At 45.1% G+C, this 26,022-nt stretch overlaps 1 protein-coding gene across 1 annotated transcript in view; it reads right to left on the reverse strand.

Annotated features, from left to right (window-relative positions):
* The window catches only part of LOC138265069 (multiple epidermal growth factor-like domains protein 6), a 768,694-nt gene that overhangs the window by 54,530 nt on the left and 688,142 nt on the right, over nucleotides 1-26,022 (reverse strand). The window contains exon 20 of the mRNA XM_069212617.1: nucleotides 3,946-4,074. Coding sequence (XP_069068718.1) covers nucleotides 3,946-4,074 — 129 coding nt within the window. The remainder of the gene's footprint in view (nucleotides 1-3,945; nucleotides 4,075-26,022) is intronic.

Raw genomic sequence — 26,022 nt, forward strand, 5'->3', positions numbered from 1 at the left:
CAAATGCCTGGGCATATCCTATTCCAACTCTCTTAAAGACACTATTGGAACTAATCTCAAAGAGGTAGAGTCAAGGATTTTGAAATTACTTGACAGATGGTATCCTCTTTATTTAACTTGGTGGGGAAGACTGGCCACAATTAAAATGTTGTTGTTGCCCATTTTAAATTTTTATTTATCTATGCTCCCAGTTAAACTTCCTTCTAGTTTTTTTAAAACTATAAATACATTATTTATGAAATTTTAATGGCACAAACATAAATCTTGTATATCTCTAGTTAAACTGCAGGAATCTAGAGATAATGGAGGTGTAAATTTTCCATGCCTTAGAAGATATCGCTCTGCATTTGTTTTAAAACAAGTATGGTTGTCCCTCTCTCCCACTTTTCATAAAGGGACCTCTCTATGGAGTTAATTGGAACACTCACAAATTACACCATTTACATTTAGAGATGCAGTTCGGCTCTCACAATCCCCTAAATCTCTTTTCTCTCCGATAATAACTCATTCTGTTTCTATTGCCAGGCCATTACTTCTTGCCTCTCACTCCTCATATGAGAACCTTAGGCAAACTCCTATGTGGTACAATAGTGATATTAAATTTCACAATAGAATTTTGGTATGGAAAGAGTGGCTGCATAAAGGCGTTATAACTTTAGATCATTTAATTCTAGACAATGCTGTACTTGAATTTCATGCTCTTCAACGTACATTTCATATCTCCTCTTATTACGCCATGCAATATCAAACTCTCTTTGCTCTCCTCTATAACTAATTGTCTCAAACTTTGGATGCTTCCTCTTCTACACAGCCTAATTCCCAACCTTATAATTTGTCCTCACAAGTCTCTGCTTCTTTTATATACAGAACCCTGACACATATCAGTCTTGGGAGACCAAAATCTAAAATAGAATTAGCATGGAAGCAGGATTTAAATCAAAACATTCCTATATCTACATTGAAAAAATATGGTCCAAACTCCATACAACATCCCGTTCAGCATCTACAACCCAAACATTATTTTACTTTTATAATAGGCTTTATTATACTCCTGTAGACCTTTATAAATTTAAACTTACTACAGATAGCAAGTGTTGGTCGTGCTCTAAAGAACAAAGTCATTATATGCACATGTTTTTTGAGTGCTCTGCAGTTCACACTTTTTGGGAACAAGGTTGGGATAAAGTTAATCAGATTTTCTGCATCAATGTACCTTTCATATATTACATATTTTTGGGGGTATTACTTCATCAATTTGGTATTCCCAACCACTGCTTGGTAAATTGGCTGATTTGCTCATTGCTAGTGCACTGCAAATTATAACTTCTAATTGGAAAAATACTACGAAAATATCTGTTGTAACTTGGTGGAATCTGATCTGTTATAATCACAGAATGGATCGAGCAAATGCTAATACTACTCAACTGTTAATTAAAAGGGACTTGCTTTGGCTTCCTCTCACCTCTTTCCTTTCGCAACACAAGACCTTTCATACTACTGTTAATACTTAACGGTTGCTTTATTGTAATTATGTGATTTATAATTTGCATTGTTTTAATCTTTCTTTTCTTTCCTTCCTCTCTTTTCTTTCTTTCCTTACTAAAACTTAACAAAAAATGCTATTATTCTATGGTACAATATTATAGTCTGGTTGTGTATACAAATTGTTTCTTATAGATATGATTATCTATATGATTATGATTTTTATTGTTTTTTACTTCTAGTTACAAAGTATTTATTCTATTGTACCAGTGTATGCTAATTTATTCAATAAAGCATTATTAAGCTAAAAAAAAAAGTGTTCCTAGCAAATACCTGCTCTCTGGAGCGGATGCCATAGATGATGCAAACATGCAGAGAAATCTAAAATATTCAAGTCTGGTGTTTATTGAACCAGGAGAAAGACGTTTTGAAAGTGATACCATAATGGATGTTAAAAAGCTTTTACAAGACATTCATTTGGAGATTGGGAGCTTGAAAGAATGCATTTGATGCAAACATAAGCTCAAGATCAATACTTATGTGTATAACTTGGGTATCACTTTTCCATATTTGAAGAACAACAACAGTACTTAGAGTAAGACAGAATTATCCAAAGGGCAGAGAGCAGAGGAAGTTCTAAAAGCCACTAAAATAAGTAAACCTTTTAATTACCTCACCAAAGGTTCGTCAGAATAAGAATTAGTTAGGAAATACTGGTCCTTTGTATATAGCCCATTTTCAAAGGGGTGAATGGCGTGGAGGTGACTATGGAATGAATCTCAGTGCCAATAGTATCAGGACTTTGATACAAGCACAAAGTGTAAAGCTCACATAAAAATATATATACTAGTGATGTGAACCAATTTGTTGTGCTAAGACTCCATAGGCCATATGGGGGCATTAAAAAGATTATTATTGGATGTCAAAGCGTCACTCACCCTTTTGTGAAATGCTTCATCATAATTTAGGGGCATATTTATACTTGTTTTGCGCCGAATTTGCATCAGTTTTTTAAATTCGGTGGAAAACGAACTCCACATTTGTACTTTGGCGCTAGACCCGTCTAGTGACAAATTTATGGAGTTAAAGTCATTTTTTGGACGTTAATGAGATGAAAAGTAGGTGTTCCCGTGCAAAAAATTACTCTATGGCCTTAGCTTCATATTTATCCCGGTGCTAAAATCACACACGGGGGGGAGGGGTCATATAATGGTGCAAAGCCAGCTTTGCACCATTATTTAACACCTGGGTCAGGGCAGGTGTTAGGGGACCTTTGGGCCTATTTCCATGGTGGAACACCATGGAATGTGCCCACAGGTGCCCTCCCCTGGCCCCAGGGACACCCCTACCCACACCAGAGGGACAGCAGAGGATGGGGGACCCCATCCCAGGTAAGTATAGGTAAGTACAGGTAAGTATTTTTTTTCTAAGTGCCATTAGAGGCTCTGAAGTGGGCCCCCCTTCATGGCACTGGGTGCAATGGCCATGCCTAGGGGACCCTGGCCTCCTGTGCTGGCCATTGGGGTGGTGGGCCTGACTCCTGTCTTTTCTAAGACAGGGGTCATGTGGTCTGGATGGTTTTGCATCAGAAAACGACACTAGGCTGGTGAGACTCATTTTTTTTACTCCAACCTGCTTAACGTAATTTTTTGGTGCAAAACCCCCTTCTCCCATACCGCCAGCCCCACCTGGCTAACGTAATATTTTTTTACGCAGTGCCTTTGACGCCTTTGCACCGGCTTGCACCATTCCATAAATATAATGCCCGGCTGGTGCTCAGAAATGGTGCAAGCTGGTGCTAAACTTTTTGAACCTTTAAACCTTTGAACTAGGGTTTTCTGAATAAATGGTGCTGGATTGAAGTGTGACCCAAACTACTGTTATAAATATCTCTCCATGAACCACAAGGAATTCCCTTTATCAAGAGGTAGGCAGGATAGGATTCAAAGAAGATCGGGATGAACAATGAGAGAGGGGGTGTCTGTCAAACTTTATTCGCTAAAGTGCCAGCATGTTTCAGCCCATATAGTAACTTGCATTCGTTTTAATGCCTTTATCCAGCCTGGTTGGATCCCACCAGTCAGTGCTTCATCTATTTCCATGCACAGAGGTAAGAATAAGTCTTACCTTCAAACTACTTGTCGGTGTTGTTTCCACCACACTCTCAGTTGGGGAGTACTGAGCCAATGTACGCACTATGCTGATAATTGTATTATTGTTCATAGATCATAGCTCACATCTGCCCAATGGTATGTGTTGCACCTTCAACCACGTGTTGGTTTTTATCCAATAAGGCTTTGTTTGCCCATATACAGTGTTAAAAGGAAACCCAAATATACCAGAATGCAAAATGAAGTTGGCTTAAAGTCAGATTGATCGAAAGAGGCACACTTGACATCAAGTATCTAAGAAGAAAGGATTTAGCATAATACATTAAGGGCAACACTTAGCCACAAAACCTACCTCTTTCACAGTGGTCTCCAGTCCATCCTGGACGGCAGGTACATTTCCCCAAAATTTGATCACATATTCCTCCATGACTGCAGTTGCATTTTTTAGCACATCCGCCTTCATGTTCGCCAGCCTCACACTCTGAATCAAGAACAGACATAGTTATTCCATCTGTTTCTTACAAGAAATATACATTTTAATAGAATTATTCTTTAACATTTGAGATTAGGCTCAACTGCGTCACAGGCAGCTCATGTTCATCCGTTCTGACAAAAGCACTTTGGCAAATGTACTTCTCATGTGTCAAATACAGGAGGTGTATCATGATGGGTTTTTCTGAGCCGAGCGCCTATTTTATATTCATGTAGGGTGCAAAGTGAATTACTTTAACCCAATGTTTCTTCGAGTAAGCAGTAGTATAGCCAGTGTGTCAGCAGCTGTTTGAACTGTAAAACACGTCTGTAATAAGAGATGAATGGGCCCCTCGGTTCTCTAGCCCTGGTGCACTGCACCTGCTGAACTAATGGAAGCTACACCTCTGCAAGTAAATACTATATTTTAGGAGGCTGTTTCTCAGAAACATAAATATGCAAACATTTACCCCTGTTTCCACTCTGTACTGTCAGAAAATAAAATACAAATGGCAAGAAATATTTGCACCTATTGCCACATAGAACCTGCACTCGGATCTGCGCTGCATAGATAAAAAGATCAAGAAACAGCCCCAATCATGTAAGCTTTGTGCGCCATACATCCCAAAGGACAGGCTGGAAATGTCAAAATTAAAACTGATTTTTAAAAGAACCAGCGTAGGGGGCATACATTGATCATGCTGCTCTCCATACCTCCAAAATGTTGGGGTAATAATGAATTAGGTCCAGTCTCTGAAATTATGTTCATACTCGTTTTAAATTTACTTTATGGGCTAATACTATTTTTTTCGCAGTTTGTGAGGTATGTATTTGTCAAATTACCTAATCATTTTTTTATTCATTTGAGATTTAAAAAAAATGATAACTCATGGGGTGTTAAAAATGTCATTTTAGACGTTGCAGTGATGTGAGGTAATTAGCAGTGCCCGGCGAGGGTGTGAGCTATAGTTGCATGAGATAATTATAAATGGTGAATTGTAGTGGGTTTGTTTGTTTTAAACCAAATGTTTTAACTTTCATTTTCGCCTAACAATAACGTATATTTAACCTTTATTTTTTTCAGAGAATTTGTAAAGTTTTTTAATGCAAAGTAAGATATCATTACAATTTCTAACGATGTCACTATACTCTTTATTGTTTTAACGAATTTCTATGGATTTTTTGTGACATAAAATAAGATGTCCACTGCTGTGCTTGACATGGGGTTTGCTGCTGTGCCTGGCCTGCAGCCAGGCTCTGTCCCCAACCCACTGCCGGTGCACAATCCCTGATGAAACCATGCACAGCAATAGTATAATTTCAAGTAAGGCATACCTACTAGATTTGTCAAAGGATCTAGGCTCTGAAATATAAAAAGCAGAAGGCCTATTGGCTTTATCATGAGGTCAGCAGATCAACATATTTTACGCAGGATTTATCAAATAATCAAATGTGACCTCTATAATCAAATGTATATTTTATAAATTCACATTTTGCAATGTTTATTAATAGTCATTGTCTCAATGTGTTTGCATTTTTAAATATAAACATTACACATGTTGTTAGTTTTTTTACGACTTTTCAAGCCATAAATTACGGCCATAGATCCAACCACTCGAGGGCCCAGCACTCAAGCTGAAAAGCCTAAAGCTCCAGCTTGGAATGCGTTAAAAATATGGTAAGCTCTCCCGAGCTCATGAATTCAATGAGCCAGGAGAGGTACTGATTTTTTTTTCATTTTGCCAGCAATGCCCCAGAACATTAAAAGACATTTTTGGTGGTGGCCCTGCCCTTTGTAGGGCCACTACCAGGATCTTAAAGATATAACTATCACACCCTCTCCTGGCATTATGAGCCACTTCCTGATGGAGTAGTGAATAATAATGGAGCAGCTATTGAAGGAGAATCATTCCAGAACCAAGCCAAACATAATCTCAATTTCTGGAGTAAGATTTCAGAGCTCTCATTGTTCTCTCTAGGTAAGAAGACACCCCCTTCTTTTTTTATTCTTTTGATTACCCTGGGGAGGGAACATCTACCCAGAAAGCAAATCACAAAACCTAAGCTCCTAAGAAACATAGGAGAGACTATCAGCCATTTCAGAAGAGATAGGGATAAATGTGCAGTCCATTCAGGAGCTACCAGTATCGGAAGATGAAGAGAGATACATACCTACTGTTGTACAGCGGAGACATCAAGATAACACCATTAGTCTTGCTTTCCAGACCTTAGGTCAACTTTCACCAAAAGGAAAAGAAGAGGGGAGAGGATCAAGGGCAACAACTCGCCGGTGTGGCCTGGTCTCATGTTCACTATCCATGGATTGTGATTCACGGACAGAGAGGTTATTATCTGCACAGAACAACAACCTCATTACTTTGTCCAGTTCTGAATATCTTTGTTCTCTTTTATAACAATATGAGCACTGCCAAAGAGTGGACATTTCTGACTAGAGCAAGGTGACCCTTTAGCTGATGAGCAAAGTATCAGAGATCATTCAGGATGGCAAAGTTATCCGTTCAGATGGATGAAAATGATGCTACTGATAGAGACTACAAATTCTATACGCATGCCCTTTCTAGAGTCATCCACCCCAACCAAGCTGATGACAATGATTAGTCGCAAAGGTGACAAGAACTGCTGGTCCATCCCCTTCAGGAGTTTTAAGGCCACCAACAAAAGTGTTGAACCACAGAATGGGTTACTGGAATCAACAACTCATCAACCAGAGAATCTTGTTGCTAGTGGAATGCCACCAGGAGGAGCAATGTTTATGGGAATGTCTGGCCTAAGTGACAGTAGATACGGAGGAGGCTCCTTCAACCTGGAGCCACTGGTGTGCTGGAGATTTCAGGAGGGAGAGAAGGCAGTAGAGGCAGTGCTAAAATTAAATCACCCTCACACAGGGAAGCACTTGGAAGAAACAGCATTCTCTATACAGTGCCAAACAACGCTCTCAAGAAGGTTAGGCAATGACAAAGTATATTATTGGTCTCCTCTTACTGATTAACAGTTTAAACAGCCAGATAAGGGTGCAGCTCGTGATTGTGTCTTGCAAAGACTGAACTAGGTCCTACCCCACATTTCATCAGAACTGTGCTCTTATTCAATGACCTTGGGCAGAGATCGAGAACATCTCATAATTTGAGGGTCAATATTGTGGCACTGTCATAAAATATCCAACATTATTATCACCCTATCAAATAATAGGAAAGTGTTAGAGAATGGAAGTCAAATTAGGATTCTTCACAAGACAATTGTCCATGAAGGAAAGCCTCTACTTACTGAAAGACTGGAAAAATGATGAGTAGATTGAAATGGATGATACCTGTACTACGGATAAGTAGGTTTTAGATGACACTGGGTGCTGTTAAAATAGAAAAGTGTGAGGCAGAACTAATTTTCTTAAACGCTATTGTAATCCTTTGGTTCATGTTATCCTTTAGGGCAGCATAGTTAGAGGTAATTACAATATTTTCAATAGTGTAAAATGAGAAACAACACTTTAATGTTTCCCAAAAGTCACTATTAAAATGCTTTTGGTGGATATATTTTTGGCACTACCTGGCTACTGAGAAATCGCATGATGCTGGCATTCATGGAACAACTTGTCTTTGATACTAGGAAGTAAGGGAAGGCCAAACACTGGGAAAAACCTGTAGTTTCTAAGGGCATATCCATAGACTGGTACTTGTGTTAAGGTGGAATTATGCCTCTGAAAGACAACATTTCACCCAATCTAAAATGCTCCAATTACTCAAGAAGGCTTCTTCCTTAACTCCACTGCTGATAAGTAAGTGTTGCAACACAAGATGATGGACTGAGTTCTTAAACCTTTCAAACACTCACCCCTAGTCACAGATCTGGGCTAAGTCCATCCTTCTTTTGCTCCCCATGCCACCCCAGTTTGGACCTAGCCATATGCAAATCAGTCTTCACCCTTTTCCGCAAGGGAACAGTCCAGCCAGAACTGCCAAGCAAGGTCGTCCCTGGAACGGAAGCAAGCATCCTGGGACTGGTTTTGGGGTATCATCCCTCATCAGCCAGGCTAACTTGAATCCGGTGGCACAGTGAGCAAGGAACCCATGTCTGGGCATACCCTGGCCAATTAGGGTGAGTGTTGATCAGCCAGGTTTTGAGCCAAGACAATTTTCCATTTCGAAAAGTGCATGACAGTCAAAGTTCATGTGTTGCTGCATGAGAAATCTGAAAGTGGAACAAATATATTAAAAAGGCATATGTCTTTAAGGAACAGTGGCACTCTGCAGAGTTCTCTTTACCCGCTTTTTTAGGTTCTATGTTGGCTCTTACCTCGGGTGACGGTTCTGCATGGTGCAGTTAAAGCTTGGCTGGTGTAAAGCCCTGCAGACTGTGTGCCTGCAAATAATCATGTCTCTGTCATGGCTATAGTTGTCTGCAGTCCCTCGTCACATCTTTGGCAATACTTGTAGCACCACAGTCCCTTTTACTCTCTAAGCATGGCCCGAAGCTCAGCAGGATGCAGGCCACATGGCAATGAGGGGAACCAGTGTGCCACGATTAACATTGATTTTTGTTTCTTTGCTGTGTGAAAGAGCTCCTAATTTATCCTGAGAAGCAGTAGTCCTGCACCTCATATTTTGCTGATTCACTTTACTTGACATAGGATTTGAGACCCTCCTACGAAATGGCCTGGCCCTGCATTGCGCTGCTACCATCGTTACCCATTGGGGTCCAGCACGAGTTTCGCTGAAACACCAGTTGTGTGGAAGTGTGCTTCCATTATAAAAGAAAATAAATGTTTATATCTTTCAGGAACAGAGGAAATCTGTGTAGGGATCTGTTCCAGCTGTCCTAGGTACTATGGTGTTAACTGTAGGGGGGGGCTGGGTGGGCCTCTGGGAGCTGGGGGTTTACAGATCACCACTGCTGGTATTTTTCTAAAAATAATCATCTCTGCATCATCACTGTGGTTGACTTCAGTCCCTCACTACAACTTACTTGCAAAATGGGAACAGAGGTTTCCATTACTGACTTAAGGGCAGATAAGATAATTATACCCTTAATCTTGGGAGGACCCATTTTTATTGAAGAAACCACAACTATACGACTTTTTCCAGATACGTTTGTGAATCAGAATCAGAATTCAGTTAAAATGCTCACCTCTGTGTTACGAATCTTAGGGCCTCATTAGGGGGTTCCTTCAGCAGTATCCCTACTGGGATACCCGATTGGGCAACATCAAGTTTTCCTGTGCCTCCGGACCGGAAGGATTGGGTCCTAAAATTGCAGAACCGATAATAACAGGCCCAGAGACACCAGGGCCATCTGGAAGCTGCAGTATCTGGCCTATGTCCACCTGCATCCTTCAGTGTGGAAGAAGCAGAAGACGCTCCTCTAGCTGAATTAAAAATAATCCTTCCCTCTCGCTACCCTCAAGCGCCGCCACACCTTCACCCTCCCAGGGTAAAACATAAAATCGCTGTAACATTTTCCTCCTGCTCCAAGCATGTGGCAAACGTTTGCAGATTCGGCCCATTATTTCCGCAGAAGGGAGAACAACGTGTGGAATTGGACTCAGTATTTTTGGGTCTGCATATTATTCCCAAATAAAAAAATAAAAAGAAAAATTGTAAGATTTCTGTGTTTGAATTTTGTCCTGTACCGATGACTGGATAAAGTGAGTGCTATAAATCTGACATATTTATTATCATCAGTTTTAAAATACTTCTAATATTTTTATGTGTGATTTTTAAGAATCAATTAGTTGTGAAACTTAGATGCGGAATGATAACTCTAACATTATTAACATTCAGTGAGTTTTGGGGAAATTGTGCCAAAGCTGATCATCTTTGAGAGTGCCGTCATGGCCGCCTTTAAGGTGATGCGATTGGTGTGGCTTCGCAGCGCGTTGACCTAGAGAGGTGGCACTGACCTCGGCTGGGGGGGGCTGTGTTTAGCAATAACTAAAGATTTAAAAGAACCTGCTGCAGAATTTCTTGTGCTCCAGCTTTGAGGCAGCAATAAAAATGTCACGATAATGCTTATGATTAATGTTCCTGCTAGAGAGCGAGATCAGTGTTTTTACTATTGGCAATTTTGACTCACTATAAAGTAAGGCAGAGGGTTAATATACCTACAGCAAAGAACAGATCTGTATTTTATGTGGCTACCTGAGTGAATCAGTGAAAACAGCCTTTACCAACGCTATAAAACACACATTAGAAATTAGGGCCCAGATTTATACTTTTTGATGCAAAACTGCATCAAAAAGTATAGCGCCGGGTTGCGCTATTCCAGGACGCCAGCTGGGCACCAAATTTATGGAATGGCTCAATCTGGTGCAATGGGCGGGCTAACGTCATGGAAAATAATGTTAAACGGTTGGGGGTGGCGGTATGGGATAAGGGGGTTTAGTACCTAAAAATGATGTTAGGCTGGTTCCAGCCAAAAAAATGCCTCTAACCCGCCTAGCATCATTTTATGCACAAAACCATCCATACCACATGTCTCCTGTCTTCTTAGCAAAGACAGGAGTCATGCTGACCTCCCCAATGGCCAAGACAGGGGGCCAGTGTCCCCTGGGCATGGTCATTGCACCCTGTGCTGTGCAGCAGGCCCCAAGTTGGGCCCAGAATGGCGATTTCATTAAAAAAATTTAAAAAATACTTATCTATACTTACCCTATTTACCTGGGATGGGGTTCCCCCATCCTCCTGTGTCCCATGTTGGTGTTTCTGGGACTTGAAGGGGGCACCTGTGGACCCATTCTATGGTGTTTAACCATGAAAATGGGTCCACAGTTCCCCTAATGCCTGGTTTGCACCATTGTTTAGCCCCTCCTCCGACCTGTGCATCATTTTAACACAGGGGGATAAATGTGGGGCTTTGGGGTTAGAGCCATTTTTTAGATGGGAACGCCTACCTTGCATCTCATTGACGCAAGGTAGGTTCATACATCTAAAAAATGGTGCAAAGTCCAATATTTTGACGTTAGGCATGTCTAATGTCAAAATATAAATATATAGTTAGTTTTGCGCTGAATTTGCGTAAACAAAAAGGAAGCAAATTTGGCGCAAATGGAGTATAAATATGCCCCAGGGTATGTAGTTGGCAGAGGTGTGCACCCTGTCAGAGTAGGGACCACAATCCTAGTCATGTTAAGTCACAACACTACCTAAATTATCCTGTGCTCACCCTCCGGTAGCTTGGCACAGAGCAAGCAGGCATAACTTAGAAGGCAATGTGTAACGTATCTGTGCAATAACTCATATAGTAATGCATTGAAAACACCACAAAAGGACTCCACATCAGGTTATAAAAATAGTTTATGATTTCATAAATAAAATAAGACCAGAATGATAGAAACCCAATGCATAGAAGTTATGACTTTTCAAAAGACAACGGTAAAATAGTGCTTAGAATCTAATTGCACTCTTAGAGGTTTCTTTAGGTAGCGTTGGACCAAGGCAAAGTCAAAGTTGGGGCCAAACGCGATGGCGCGCAGGCCGACTTGTTGTAGTTGGACTCTTGCTCCTTAGCGAGACTGCTGGTTTAGGGGTGACAGGACTTCTGTTTATAGGTGACTGAGTAAATCTTGCAACAAGTTGCAACTGTCGCCCCAACCCTCCCAGCTCACAAGCAGTTCCTCACCAAAACTCGGACAATAAAGATGATTTCTGGCAGACTTACGCATGGACTCTAGATGAGACTTCTCAGGGGAGTTGTGGTGGAACGGAAATTACCCTTTTCTCTCATTAGCAATAACTCTCATACACACATAGGTAATAAAGGAGGTGCAGGAAAGGTTTCAATATATTTATTGAAAAGACTGCAAACTATGGTAAAATGCAATGATGATGATAATAATGAGCAATAATAAAAGCAAAATCGTGAAGATGAGAGTTGTGAATATGAAAACCCTCAACATATTGCAATGGACATAAGATCTGCAATTCCTAACAAAGAACGCCCAATCTCTATCCCAATGAGACCTAGGTGGGATAAATCCTAATCTGCCAGTACATGTCCATGAGAACCTCCCCACCTCACCCCTTGTTACCTTGGAATGAGGTCTCTAGGTCAGACTCCATAAAGACACAAAGACTGAGTTCTGCAGCAAGCTGACGTGCAGCATAGATGGCATCTGGAAGGAACCCCTCTAATGACCTTGTCCTTGTGAGATGTACTTATACTGAACATATAGGATCCCTGACCCAGGTATGTTCCTAAACAACTGATAATATGGCAGGCTTGTGTCAGCAATTACATAAACAATCCCTAACAAGTGTGCATTATGTTCCTGTCAAATGTAAGTGAGAAAGGGACACGATGACAGTACCACCTATAATGATGCCTTCTCAGAATGGCACTGATAAGCAAAAGCATAACATTTCTTATAAAATGTGGGCATCTGTGAAGTGCTATAAGAAATATTGAAATTAATGGAATTGAGTCGTGAAAGAATGGCTCTGAAGTCCACCAGTATCCCTTTCAACTCAGTCCTGTCTGCCAGGCTGTCTGTGATGGGTAATCAGTCCTTTGTGTGGGGTCAGGCCACTACCCTTTGAAGTGTAAGAGTGAGCCCCTTCCTCCCGCCCTGCCCATGAAGGACCTTAAGAATGCAGATGCATGTAGATGGGTATTCACCAACACCTAGCCTTCCTGTGTTTGTGACTGTCTGGAGAGCATGCACAAAGCGTAACTGTCAAACAGCTCAGACGTGTATTGGAGACAGGCTGTAAGGGGCATAGCGCAGAGAAATGTCCACTTTCAAAAAGTGGCATTCCAAAAACAGAAATGTTAAATCCAACCTTACCAGAAAAGTGGATTTTTAATTACCATTCCAAAGATATAAAACATGATGTAGCTACTCCTTTCTGATGAGGAATTACAACTTAAAATTATATTAAGAATATCCCAATTCTGGCCTATGAGAGGAGTAGGCCTCACAGTAATGAAAAATGAGTTTGGGAATTTTTTACTACCAGGACAGGTAAAACTTACAAGTACATGCCCTGCCTTTTACCGACATAGTACCCTGCCATATGGGCCACCTAGGGCCTATCCTAAGGGGTGACTTATACATAATAAAAGGGGAGTTTAAGGCTTGACAAGAGGTTTTAAATGGCAAGTCGAAGTGGCAGTGAATCTGCACACACAGACCCTGCAATGGCAAACCTGAGACATTGTTAAGGGGCTAATTATGTGGAATACAAAATCAGTTCTGCAGGCCCACTAGTGGGATTTAAATTACAGGCCCTGGGCACGTGTTGTGTATTTTACTAGTGGCTTATAAATAAATTAAATATGCCAAATGGGTAGAAGCCAGTATTGCCATGCTTAGGGGAGCACTGCTCAGTAGGGGTAAAGTGCACAGAGTCCTAAAATCAGCAAGCACAAGGTCAGAAAATGGTAGGAGGCAGGCAAAAAGTCGGGAGAAGACCACCCTAAGGCTGTCAGGTCTAACAGTACATAAAATATATGTCAGAGAGGTGCTATGGAGAGATTAGGGGCATTTTTGCTTGGTGGCAGTGAGGGAATTGAAGGAGGAGGTCATGGGAGGGGCACCAAAATAGTTCCCACACCAGGCTGCACCAGCACTAGAGTCAGCCCTGATTCCCTTGTGTCAAATGTGTACAGGATGAAGTAGAAAGTAGGATAAATCTTTTAATCAACCTTTCACTATCCCTGAATAGATACAGTATTATTACTGTTGACCTTTGTGGGACTCGCAATAGGAACAAACCTTGGGTCACCAAGACGTTCATGTTTGCATTATGATACTTAGGGCCAGATTTACAAGGCCCTAGCGCCTCTTTGCGCCATATTGGCATCATTTTTTTTTTATCGGTAATGTGGCTCAACAATGCAAAAATCGCCACACCATATTTACAAAGTGGGGCATGTATGGATTGGGCCACTTTGTAAATCCTTGCTCAACATTATGCCTGTACTGGGTATAATGTTTTCAAGGGGGGCATTCCAGCAATAGGAGGCCAGCACAAAGGGCACAGTGAAATCTACAAGATTTCATTGCACCATATTTGATGTCATTTTTAATGCCTGCTCAAAGCAGACATTAAAAGGACGCACCTATTAAAATCAATGGCCCTCAGTGCACTTTGCTGCACAAGCATCAACATTTTTGACAATAGTACAGCAAAGTGCCACAATAACATCAGAAATGTTGACGCTATTGGCCTAACGTGCGCCATGTTGCACCATATTATAAATACGGCATACCCATGGTGTTGATAGGTGGTGGTGGGGGGTTCAAGAAATCTGGCGCATCAGTACTGATGCGCCAAAATCTTGTAAATCTGGGCCTTAGGGTCAAATTGGCAAAGCAAGTGTCACAGCTGAAATTTACTCTTAAGGTTCACTCTGGTGATTGGAGTAGATTATATATTTTCTGGGATTTACAAACAATTCCACCAGTACTCCTGGATGTTTATGACAGTCTTGAGGCCAAATTCCCAAATAGTTTGCTGCTAGTATGTGTGACTCTTTCTTGGTGTACCATGTTTACTCCCGACTTCCACTGGTACTCCTATGGTAAGATTATCCTCAAAGCAAATCTTCAACTAGGTTGAAAAAGTGCATGTTCCACAGCATCAACATGGAATATGTATGGCTTTTCGTATATTGGTAACTTGGAAAGGCCCTTTTTTCTTGAGTGGTTTTACCTGTATTTTCATAGTAGGAAACTAATTACAAAATGTTTGTAAACATCCACAATTTAACCTCTTTTTGGGTGTTCACTGGATGTATCTACTACACACATAAAAATGGTTTATCTGTCAGAACTCTCAATTAAAATCAGTGCAATTTGTGCTACACTGATGAATATTCCACCAAGGTCCTTTCACCCTTTACTTAGAAAATTACACTATTCTTGACTCTCTGAAATAGTATTTGTAATTTCTACATGTAAACTGTTTATATTGGGCACCACTTAGAAAAGTAAATAAAAAACTGGAATTGACAGCTGGTTGTTTACAATTCCCTTTTGGATACAGTAAAATGGGTAAAGTACTTGATTTTTTTGCAAAAATGTATTTTATGACTCCATTTGGAAACCTGCTTTACACTTTGTAGTGAGCCACCTGTCCACTATGATTCACTGTATACATACCTTAATCCCGAGGGCCGGGCATGGCCCTAGAGTTTACATAAAGGTTTACTGGCCGTTCATGGCCAGTACACACCATCATTAATTCCTTGGTGTCTTTGTTATTATTGCTGTGAGTGCCTGGAGGCCTATGTGAGGTCTGTGTCTGATTGCTGCCTCACTACATCAGTGCAAGGTGTGACCCCCCATGCGTACACAAAGAGTAGAAGAGTGCCTACCTCTCCTGTGTGCCATCTGGTGTGCGCATCCGCTGAAAGGGAACGATATCATGTGCGATACCGGTGCCTGGGGTGTCACCCATGGCCCAAAGCAACCTCAGCTAGTAGTCCGCCGCATTGTTGCGAGGCGTCTTGCACCTGCAGTTGCCACTGCCATGCCTAGATCTGATTTTGAGAAAGAAGCCTTGCACACACCCTGCCAGGAAGCATGTGGCCTGCAATCGACAGCCTGTACTGCAGGCAAAGAGCTGTGAGCAGCTCCAGTGGTAGCATTGCCAAGACAAAATTGTGGGCAGCCCGTGAAAGGGCAAATAAGAGGCCAGCGCATCTGTAAGTGGGCATTTGTGAAGTGGGGCTGAGGTGCAGCAAGTCCTGGGGGATGCTTGGACACAATGAGAGTGAGTGTTTCTCCTTTGAAGTGAACAAGAGAGTGACACTGGACAACAGATGGCGAGAGTAACAGGACTCAGCACAAAGGTGTCCTAGGCACATAACCCGTCAGTGGAAGCAAGAGTGGGAGATAAGTGTGCAAAAGAGGGATATCTACATGAGCTGTACTGAGAGGTTGGTGTACCCATTATTGGAACTAGGATCAGAGTTTTCAACAAGCACAAGCTAGTGCGGCTACACAGCAATGAGTCATGCCAACATCACGGCAAAGGGGCTGCACCTCTGGTGCAATCACAAAATGGCACACATTCTTCAGTCATGGCTCTACCGTTGTTCAGCCAGTGGGCTGATCCGGTAACAGCCGCAACTCATTGGTACTACTGGATAGGGCATTTACAAAATTACTTTCACGCCAGGCATAAAATGGATCGAGCTGTGAAATGATCCATGATGTTGCATATGGGGAGTGAGGAACTGTGTGAATTATTTGAAAACTTACCAAACACTGGATCTAATGATGATTTTAACACAGCTTTGGCGGCCCTGAAAAGCCATTTTGACTCCAAATTGAATCTAGACTATGAAAGGTGCGGCCGTGCAAATTGGCAAGCACAGGCACCTGATTAGACAAACAGGAAGAGATCAGAGCACAGCAGATTCAAGGGTGCAGGTCATTCAACCTCTAAAAACAAATCTTGTGGCAGCCAGCATTACGTTGGACGAAATACTCTTTGTGGACAGATCCCACAAGGTGGCTGACAGTTGATCAGGAGTAAAGGAATCTGTCTTAGCACACCACTCATTAGTCCCATCGACATCTACTGAGGTCAAAGTCAAGGAAGAAAGAATCAAGGCCATACAATAGCAGGTTGAGCGAAGAAATGTGCAGGAGCTGTGGGTTGGCTCAACACTCTCCTTGAGGATGCCCTGTGCAGGGCAAACCGTACCTGAAGTGTGGCCATCCAAACCACTTTGCTAAGTTCTGTCGGAGTTCCAGCTCAGGGTTAACCCAACCCCAAAAGGCAAAAAGGAGTGCCACTGTCTGTCAGTTGTCTGTGAAAGATAGAGAGGATGGATTGAAGTCGGCAACCAAAGTAGTAGAAAACTACCCGGAGGATGAAGATGAGAAGGGAGTATTCACCATTTCCTTCATGGGACAAAGCAATCAGAAGAGAAGATAATCCCCATGTGTCAGGTAACTGTTGGTGGGACAAAGATCAATGTCCTCATTGGCACTGGGGCGTCATTCAATGTCCTTGATGCAGAGCAATTTTTCAAGCTGGACCCCAAGCCAGAGATTGCCCCCACAAAGGCAAACATTTACTCGTATGCGGACACAGACCCTATTCCATTAAGAGGCGTCATCGAAGTAGAATTGGCCAACAGAAACTCCAAAATGCAAACAAAGTTTCATGTACTTAAGAAAACACCAGAACCCTACAAGGCTGCCAAATGGCGGATAAACTGGGCCTTGTTTTCTTTGCAAAGCAGATCCATCAGTCCCGTGCATATAGCGGTTTTCTGAAGCTGTTTGATGGGCTGGGATGCCTGAAAGGTATTCAATTAAAACTCCACATCAGTGACACAGTGAAGCCAGTCACTCTGCATCACTGGAGAGTTTCCTTCCATCTTCATCCACTAGAGGGAAAGGTTTTGGAGCAACTAGAGCAATGTGCATAATAGAGAAGGTGACCATTCCTACTCTGTTAGCCCAAAGCCCACCACAGCCAGGCGGTATATGACTATGTGTCGATATGAGACTTCCCAACAAGACTATGTGCAGAGAGAGACACATCACCCTGACCATAGATGAAATTGTGACTGATTTAGATGGATCTAAGTGGTTCTCAAAAAATTACTTAAACTCAGGATATCATCAGTTGATGTTGGAGGAATTCAGCAGGTATATAATGACTTCTCCACACATATAGGCTTGCAGCGATTCAGGCACCTCAATTTGGTTAGCGGCAGAGGTCTTTCAGGATGCCATATGCAGAGCGTTATCTGGCCTGCTTGCCGTAAAAAATTGAAGTGATGATATTTTAATATTTTCAAGCACCCTTGAAGAGCATCGTGTTAGACTGAGAGCAGTCCTGCAATGAATGGTAGAGAGGATTAACTCTCCAACATCAGAAATGTTCATTCCATCCTAATGAGGTGGAGTTCTTCGTATACAAATTCTCCAAGAAGGGCGTACAAATTGATTCAAGTAAGGTTGAGGATATCAGGACATAGGCCGCCCCACAAAGCCCCTCAGACGTTCACAGCTTCTTAGGGATGGACAATTATTGCAGCAGATTTATCCCCAACTTGGCCACCCTCTCTGAGCCCCTGAGGATCTTGACTAACAATTTGTCTCCTGGGAATGGAACAACAAAGCTGCACAGGCATTCACCAACATCAAAATGGCTTTTTTGCATGACGCCACAATGGTATATTTCAGCTCTACAAGATGCATAGAGCTCATTATGAACGCTAGCAAGGTGGGGCTGGGAGCAGTGCTATTGCAGATGAAGAGTGAGGGTGAGAGTGAGGGTGAGTGGGTGCCCATCACGTATGCGAGACGAGTTCTTACAGCAGTTGAGACGCGATATGCACAGATCAGAATAGAAGCCCTGGCTATCCAGTGGGAGTGCAAACAATTCCACCTCTACCTGAATTTCTGTATGGACAGAAATTCCAAGTGGTGACACCACTCTTTGCAGGCACTGTGTGGAATGGCTCACCAAGAATTGAAAGGTATCCAGCTACAATATTATTCCTTTGAGGTGGTGTACTTTGTGGAGGTAAATAACCCTGCTAACTATTTGTCATGCCATCCTCTGGCTGCAGATCCTAGTGCACAATTGGAAGATGATCTGGGAGTCAAGGGATTTATATGGATAGTAACAGGACTGGCCTGCTCCCGGGCACTGTCCCTGCCTGACATTGTGGAAGCCACAAAATCTGACAAGTGACTCATGTACGCAGCAGAAGTGCTGCAAGGTCATCACTGGAGAAACTACCTAGATGGCACTCATAGCCTCATGGAGATCGAACAGGAAGCAAGAACACAGCTGTGGAGGTGCCAAGAAAAGCTCAGCAAAGAGGGACACATATTACGAGGCCATCAAATTGTTATCCCTCGTGGTCTGTTGGCCGGAACAGTGGAACTAGCACACAAGGCCATCAATTGATAGCCAAAACTAAAGCATGCTTATGCAACAAGGTGTGGTTTCCTAGTATGTACAGCATGGTAGAGGAAACAGTAAAAGTTGTGCATCCTTAGAAGTTACGAACCACCTGCAGCACCAGTGATCACCGAGGCTGCTAGCTCCCTTGTCATCGGTGAGCATAGATTTTAGCAGCTTTCCTAATAATAGACTCACATTGGTGGTAATAGACATTCACTCTAAATTCCCAGCAGTTGAATTGGTGAAATCTACGGTTTTTGAGTGTGAGACCCACACTCAAGACAATCTTGCTCTGTTGGGGGTCCTCGACCAAATCAAAATGGACTACGGTTCTCAGTAGAATTCAGAGAATACATGCATGACCTTAACATCAGGCATCGACAAGCAACTCTCCAATTGCCTCAAGCCAGTGGGGAAGTGGAGCGATTTCTGTGGATGCTCAACAGAGCACTCCAGATTGGAGTGGAAAGGCCTGAAGATTTGGAATGCTGCTTGAACCAGTTTTTAAGGGCCTATAGGCAAACACCTCACAGAACCACCGGATGTGCCTCCAGCGATCTATTAATAAAACGATCAATACAGGATCTTCTACTATCAGGGCCACATGAAAACTGTTTGTCTTAGATGTTCAAGCTGCCCAGCAAAAAAGAAGGAATAACAATGAGAAAGTGAGCTGAGACCGGAGAGCGGAGTGGAAGACCAAGTTGTTATCAAAGACCGCTGGTGTAAATTTCATACTCCTTTTGAAAAAGAAAAGTTGGTAGTAGTTAAGATAAAAGGGACTGTGGTGACGGCTAGACGAAGGGGCATGGAAGTATCAAGAAATGTATCATGGTTCAAAAGGATTCCATACGAAAGGCCAGAGTCAAAGAAAGATTAAGGGCCATATGTACGAACACATTTTCCCATTGACACAGAATGGGAAAAACCCTTTGATACATCTGGCCCTAAATGAACTATGGACAAGAGGCAACTGCTACTGAAAATGTAGGAGCAGGTCGTTGGAGTGATCCGAGCCAATCACTGACAGTGATGATGGAGGATGGCGAATCACAAGCTCAATGTCCTGATAGGAGTCGTAGAAGGCACCGGTATCAATTGAGAACTGTTAGAAATGGGGTTTTTGGTTGGCAGTCAGGTTGCCCTCTGTCCAAGCAAGAACCCTCACTCTAGTCAGGGTAAGTCACACACAATCCAAAATCAGCCTGTGCTCACCCTCCGGTAGCTTGGCACGAGCAGTCAGGCTTAACTTAGAAGGCAATGTGTAAAGCATTTGTGCAATAAGTCATACAACACCATAGCATAATACCACAAAAATACACCACACAGTGTTTAGAAAAATATATAATATTTATCTGGGTATCTTCAGGTCAAAACGATCAAAGTTGCAATACGAATTTGTAAAGATATCACTGAAAAGTGATACAAAGGTGGTCATTCCAACCCTGGCGGTCCATGACTGCCGGGTTGGAGGACCGCGGGAGCACCGCCGACAGGCCGGCGGTGCTCCAATGGGCATTCCGACCGCGGCGGTAAAGCCGCGGTCGGACCGGCAACACTGGCGGGCTCCCGCCAGTGTACCGCCGCCCATTGGAATCCTCCAAGGCTGCGCCGCCGAGGGGATTCCGACCCCCCCTACCGCCATCCAGTTCCCGGCGGTCCGGATGGCGGTAGGGGGGGTCGCGGGGCGCCTGGGGGCCCCTGCAGTGCCCATGCCACTGGCATGGGCACTGCAGGGGCCCCCGTAAGAGGGCCCCTAAATGTATTTCACTGTCTGCTGCGCAGACAGTGAAATACGCGACGGGTGCAACTGCACCCGTCGCACAGCTTCCACTCCGCCGGCTCGATTCCGAGCCGGCTTCATCGTGGAAGCCTCTTTCCCGCTGGGCTGGCGGGCGGCCTGAAGGCGGCCGCCCGCCAGCCCAGTGGGAAAGTCAGAATTATCGCCGCGGTCTTTCGACCGCGGAACGGTAACCTGACGGCGGGACTTTGGCGGGCGGCCTCCGCCGCCCGCCAAGGTCCGAATGAGGGCCAAAGTGTCTTAAGTCTTTAGAAAGTAAACAAAGTCTCTTTCAAACACAAAGTACCTGGTTTCTGGTGGAAAATCTCCTCAGAGGGCCACAGGAGAAGAGGTACGTGGAAAACTGGTGTGTGCGTCGATTTCTCCTCAGTACACACGGACTTGCGTCGTTATTTTCCACGCGGGGAGTCGTGCGTCGTTTTCCGGTGTGCGGACAGTCTCTTTCTGTGGTTCGCGGGGAGTACCAGATGTCCCGGGTCTGTGCGTGGATTTTCCTGCTTGTTTTCCGTCTGCGCGTCGTTCTGCGGGGCTGCGCGTCGAAGTTTCGATCTCACGGCAGGCGTCGCGTCGATTTCTCCTGGGGAGTCGGGCGGCGTTGTCCTTGTGAGGCCGTGCGTCAAAGTTTCGATCTCACTGCAGGCGTTGCGTCGATTTCTCCCGGGAAGTCGGGCGGCGTTGTCCTTGCGAGGCCGTGCGTCAAAGTTTCGGTCGTCCCGAAGGAGTCGCGTCGATCAGCGTCGGTGTGCGGTGTTTTTCATGCTGCGGAACAAGCTGTGCGTCGAAAAGTTCGGCGCACGGGGCGTCCAAGAGGAAGAGAGAAGTCTTTTTGGTCCTGAGACTTCAGGGAACAGAAGGCAAGCTCTATCCAAGCCCTTGGAGAGCACTTTTACAGCCAGACAAGAGTTCAGCAAGGCAGCAGGCCAACAGCAAGGCAGCAGTCCTTTGTAGAAAAGCAGACAGGTGAGTCCTTTGAGCAGCCAGGCAGTTCTTCTTGGCAGGATGTAGTTTCTGGTTCAGGTTTCTTCTCCAGCAAGTGTCTGATGAGGTAAGGCAGAGGCCCTGTTTTATACTAAGTTGTGCCTTTGAAGTGGGGGTGACTTCAAAGAGTGTCTAAGAAATGCACCAAGCCCCCTTTCAGTTCAATCCTGTCTGCCAGAGTCCCAGTAGGGGGTGTGGCAGTCCTTTGTGTGAGGGCAGGCCCTCCACCCTCCCAGCCCAGGAAGACCCATTCAAAATGCAGATGTATGCAAGTGAGGCTGAGTACCCTGTGTTTGGGGTGTGTCTGAGTGAATGCACAAGGAGCTGCCAACTAAACCTAGCCAGACGTGGATTGAAGGGCACAACAAGATTTTAGTGCAAAGAAATGCTCACTTTCTAAAAGTGGCATTTCTAGAATAGTAATATTAAATCCGACTTCACCAGTCAGCAGGACTTTATATTACCATTCTGGCCATACTAAATATGACCTTCCTGCTCCTTTCAGATCAGCAGCTGCCACTTCAACAGTGTATGAGGGCAGCCCCAATGTTAGCCTATGAAGGGAGCAGGCCTCACAGTAGTGTAAAAACGAATTTAGGAGTTTTACACTACCAGGACATATAACTACACAGGTATATATCCTGCCTTTTACCTACACAGCACCCTGCTCTAGGGGTTACCTAGGGCACACATTAGGGATGACTTATATGTAGAAAAAGGGGAGTTCTAGGCTTGGCAAGTACTTTTAAATGCCAAGTCGAAGTGGCAGTGAAACTGCACACACAGGCCTTGCAATGGCAGGCTTGGGACAAGGTTAAGGGGCTACTGAGGTGGGTGGCACAACCGGTGCTGCGGCCCACTAGTAGCATTTAATCTACATGCCCTAGGCACATGTAGTGCACTCTACTAGGGACTTACAAGTAAATTAAATAGTCAATCATGGATAAACCAATCAAGAGTACAATTTACACAGAGAGCATATGCACTTTAGCACTGGTTAGCAGTGGTAAAGTGCCCAGAGGTCAAAAGCCAACAACAACAGGTCAGAAAAAATAGGAGGAAGGAGGCAAAAAGTTTGGGGTTGTCCCTGTCAAAAAGCCAGGTCCAACATGACCCCCTACCAGCCTAAAGCCAGGGGAGAACAATCACTATCCTGATGTACTTCCCTGTTTGAGTCGACAGAACAAGGACCCAGGCCCACAACAGCAGGGGCATGCTCCAGTTCTTCGCCTTCCTGACTCCAATTGGATCCCTCTGTCCATACTCTCAGGGCCCACTAAGCCAACCCATGGGGAACCTTTCTCCTTACCTGCGGATCCCATCTGTGCAGCACCTAACCTTACTTTGCTCACAGATGTATCCCAGGAGCAGGATAGTACCACCATGACCAACACAGTGGTGTTTCCCACTCTACCCCCGGGGTGTGACACTTGTCTCCTCCCCAGGGATAACTCTGTCCACCCGGACAGCAAGCCACAGTGGTTACTGACAGTTGCCAGGGATGAGAGCCATGCCCCAGGCCTCTCAAAGCTCTCCCACCACTGTGGCTGTGGAGAGTGGGGGGCGGTAGCCCCAGGTGCTGGGCCCCCTTTAACCACTCTCCCTTCCACCAGGTCAGGGATGACAGCCTGAACCTGGTCCTCCCCTCTGGGGCTCTGTACCCTCCCTCCTGGAGCGGTACCCCCAGAGTCCAACATGGTCAGGGTGCTTATAGAAGTCGCCCTGTACCATTCCTCCACCAGTGCAGGGCTGTTAACCTGCAACTGGCCCTCCAACCTGGGGTCTGTACCTTCAGGTTGGACTAGGGCCCGGGGTGAGGCTTCCCTCCCCCTGCCCTCCCTTCTGGGGTCCAGCACCCTCCAACTAGGAGTGGCCTCCTCAGAAGACAACATAGTAGGGGCACTGTTATCAGTAGCCCCTCCCTCCAGGTCCGGGGGGACACCCTGAACCTGGTCTTCCAGCCCAGGGTCTGTACCCTCAGACTGGATCACTGCCTGGCAAACCAGGACTTTCTGGGAGGTACACCTACCCCCCACCAGGTCAGAGTTTAACCTCTGCACCTGACCATTCAACTCAGAGTCACCACCCTGAAGTTGAACAATTGCCTGGCACGCCAGGACTTCCTGGAGGGGACACTGACCCTCCACCAGGTCAGAGTTTAACTTCTGAACTTGGCCATCCAACTCAGAGTCACTACCCTGAAGTTGAACAATTGCCTGGCACGCCAGGACTTCCTGGAGGGCACACTGACCCTCCACCAGGTCAGAGTTTAACCCCTGAACCTGGTTCTCCAACCTAGGGTCACCACCCTGAGGTTGAATAATTGCCTGGCATGCCAGGACTTTCTGGGGGGCACACCTACCCCCCACCGGGTCAGAGGTTAACCTCTGACCCTGGTTTTCCAACCCAGGGTCACCACCCCAAGGTTGGGCAATTGCCTGGCGCACCAGGACTTTCTGGGAGGCACACCTACCTCCCACCAGGTCAGAGTGTAACCTCTGCACCTGACTATTCAACCCAGAGTCACCACCCTGAAGTTGAACAATTGCCTGGCACGCCAGGACTTCCTGGAGGGCACACTGACCCTCCACCAGGTCAGGGTTTAACCTCTGAACCTGGTTCTCCAACCCAGGGTCACCACCCTGAGGTTGGACAATTGCCTGGCACAGCAGGGCTTCTTGGGAGGCACATCTACCTCCCACCAGGTCAGAGTTTAACCTCTGAACCTGGGTATCCAACCCAGAGTCACCACCCTGAGGTTGGACCATTGCCTGGCATACCAGGACTTTCTGGGGGGCACACCTACCCCCCACCAGGTCAGAGGTTAACCCCTGAACCTGGTTAGCCAACCCAGAGTCACCACCCTGAGGTTGAACCATTGCCTGGCATTCCAGGACTTTCTGGAGGGCACACTGACCCTCCACCAGGTCAGAGTTTAACCTCTGGACCTGGTTCTCCCACCTAGGGTCACCACCCTGAGGTTGGACAACTGCCTGGTACACCAGGACTTTCTGGGGGGCACACCTACCCCCCACCAGGTCAGAGTTTAACTTCTGAACCGGGGTATCCAACCCAGAGTCACCACCCTGAGGTTGAATCTTTGCCTGGCATGCCAGGACTTCCTGGGGGGCACTCTCACCCCCCACAAGGGACACACCGTCCCCAAGGGCCACACAAGAGTCTGGTTGGCGCAGGTCTCCCGACCTCTGTCCATCCGGCAGAGTCTGGGTTTCCCCCAAACCAGAAACGGTCTCACCTGGGTCATTCCTGGGGGGCTCTGCTCTCAGAGCTGCCCCCTGACTCTCAAGGTCCTCCACTGGGGTCTGCCACCCCCTCTCAACCCTATGTCTGGACTTCTGCACCCCCTCACTAGGAGTGGTACTGCCAGACACCAGAACTGTTGGGATGCTGTCTACAGTCACCCCCCCAAGTTCTTCTGACACTGCGGGGCTTCCCTCAAAAGGTGGCCCTACGGTACAGGCTAGGCTCTGAGACCTAACTGGGACACTACAATCCTCTCCCACCTCACTTGGTCGGGAACCACCTAGACCACTCCCTTCAGGAGCACCCCCAAATGCCTCTTCAGACTCTCTGGTACTCACCCAAAAGTCTGCCTCCATTGTAAGTTCCCTGGGATCAGAGAACTCACACTCCACCTGGTGTTGGCGTAGCTCTGGAAAATAAGGACCAGACATATGCTCTCCAGCAATTACATCACTCTGCCCTTCACATGTATTAACCACAGTACCCTTCACCCAACCACCCAGTAACTCAGCCTTGGAAAAGCACTCTACATCACCCTCCTGAGACTGGTGAGACAGTATCTGCCTGTCCCTGACACTCAACCCATATTCTTCTGGGATGTCTCTACACTCTATATCCAGGACGTCCACCAGGGGGGAACCCTTTTCTCTGTCACCCTCGGCTAGAGTCAGTAAAGTGTCCCTCCCCCCAGTAGGAATATGACTCCCTGTGCCAGTTCCCCAATCCTTCTCAGGGACCCTGTGCATAACAGGAACTACCTCATACCCTTGAACCACCTGGGGTGTGTCAACTCCCTTCTTCAAGTTGGGCACCACATCTCTGGGCTTGTGCCCTTCTTCAGCAGTACTGGATGCAAGATTTTTGCTGCCACCATCTGAACTGGACTCAGCCCTTCCGGCCTCCAGTTTCAGCTCTTTACAGCTCAGCTCTTGAGCTGCAATCTTTTCTTCTTCCAGGGCTAAGAGACTTGCCGCCTCAGCCCTTTCAAGAAACTCATCTAGCTCTTCCGCCCACCGTTCTT

Source organism: Pleurodeles waltl, chromosome 11 (assembly GCF_031143425.1).
Source record: "Pleurodeles waltl isolate 20211129_DDA chromosome 11, aPleWal1.hap1.20221129, whole genome shotgun sequence".
NCBI classification, from domain to species: domain Eukaryota; kingdom Metazoa; phylum Chordata; class Amphibia; order Caudata; family Salamandridae; genus Pleurodeles; species Pleurodeles waltl.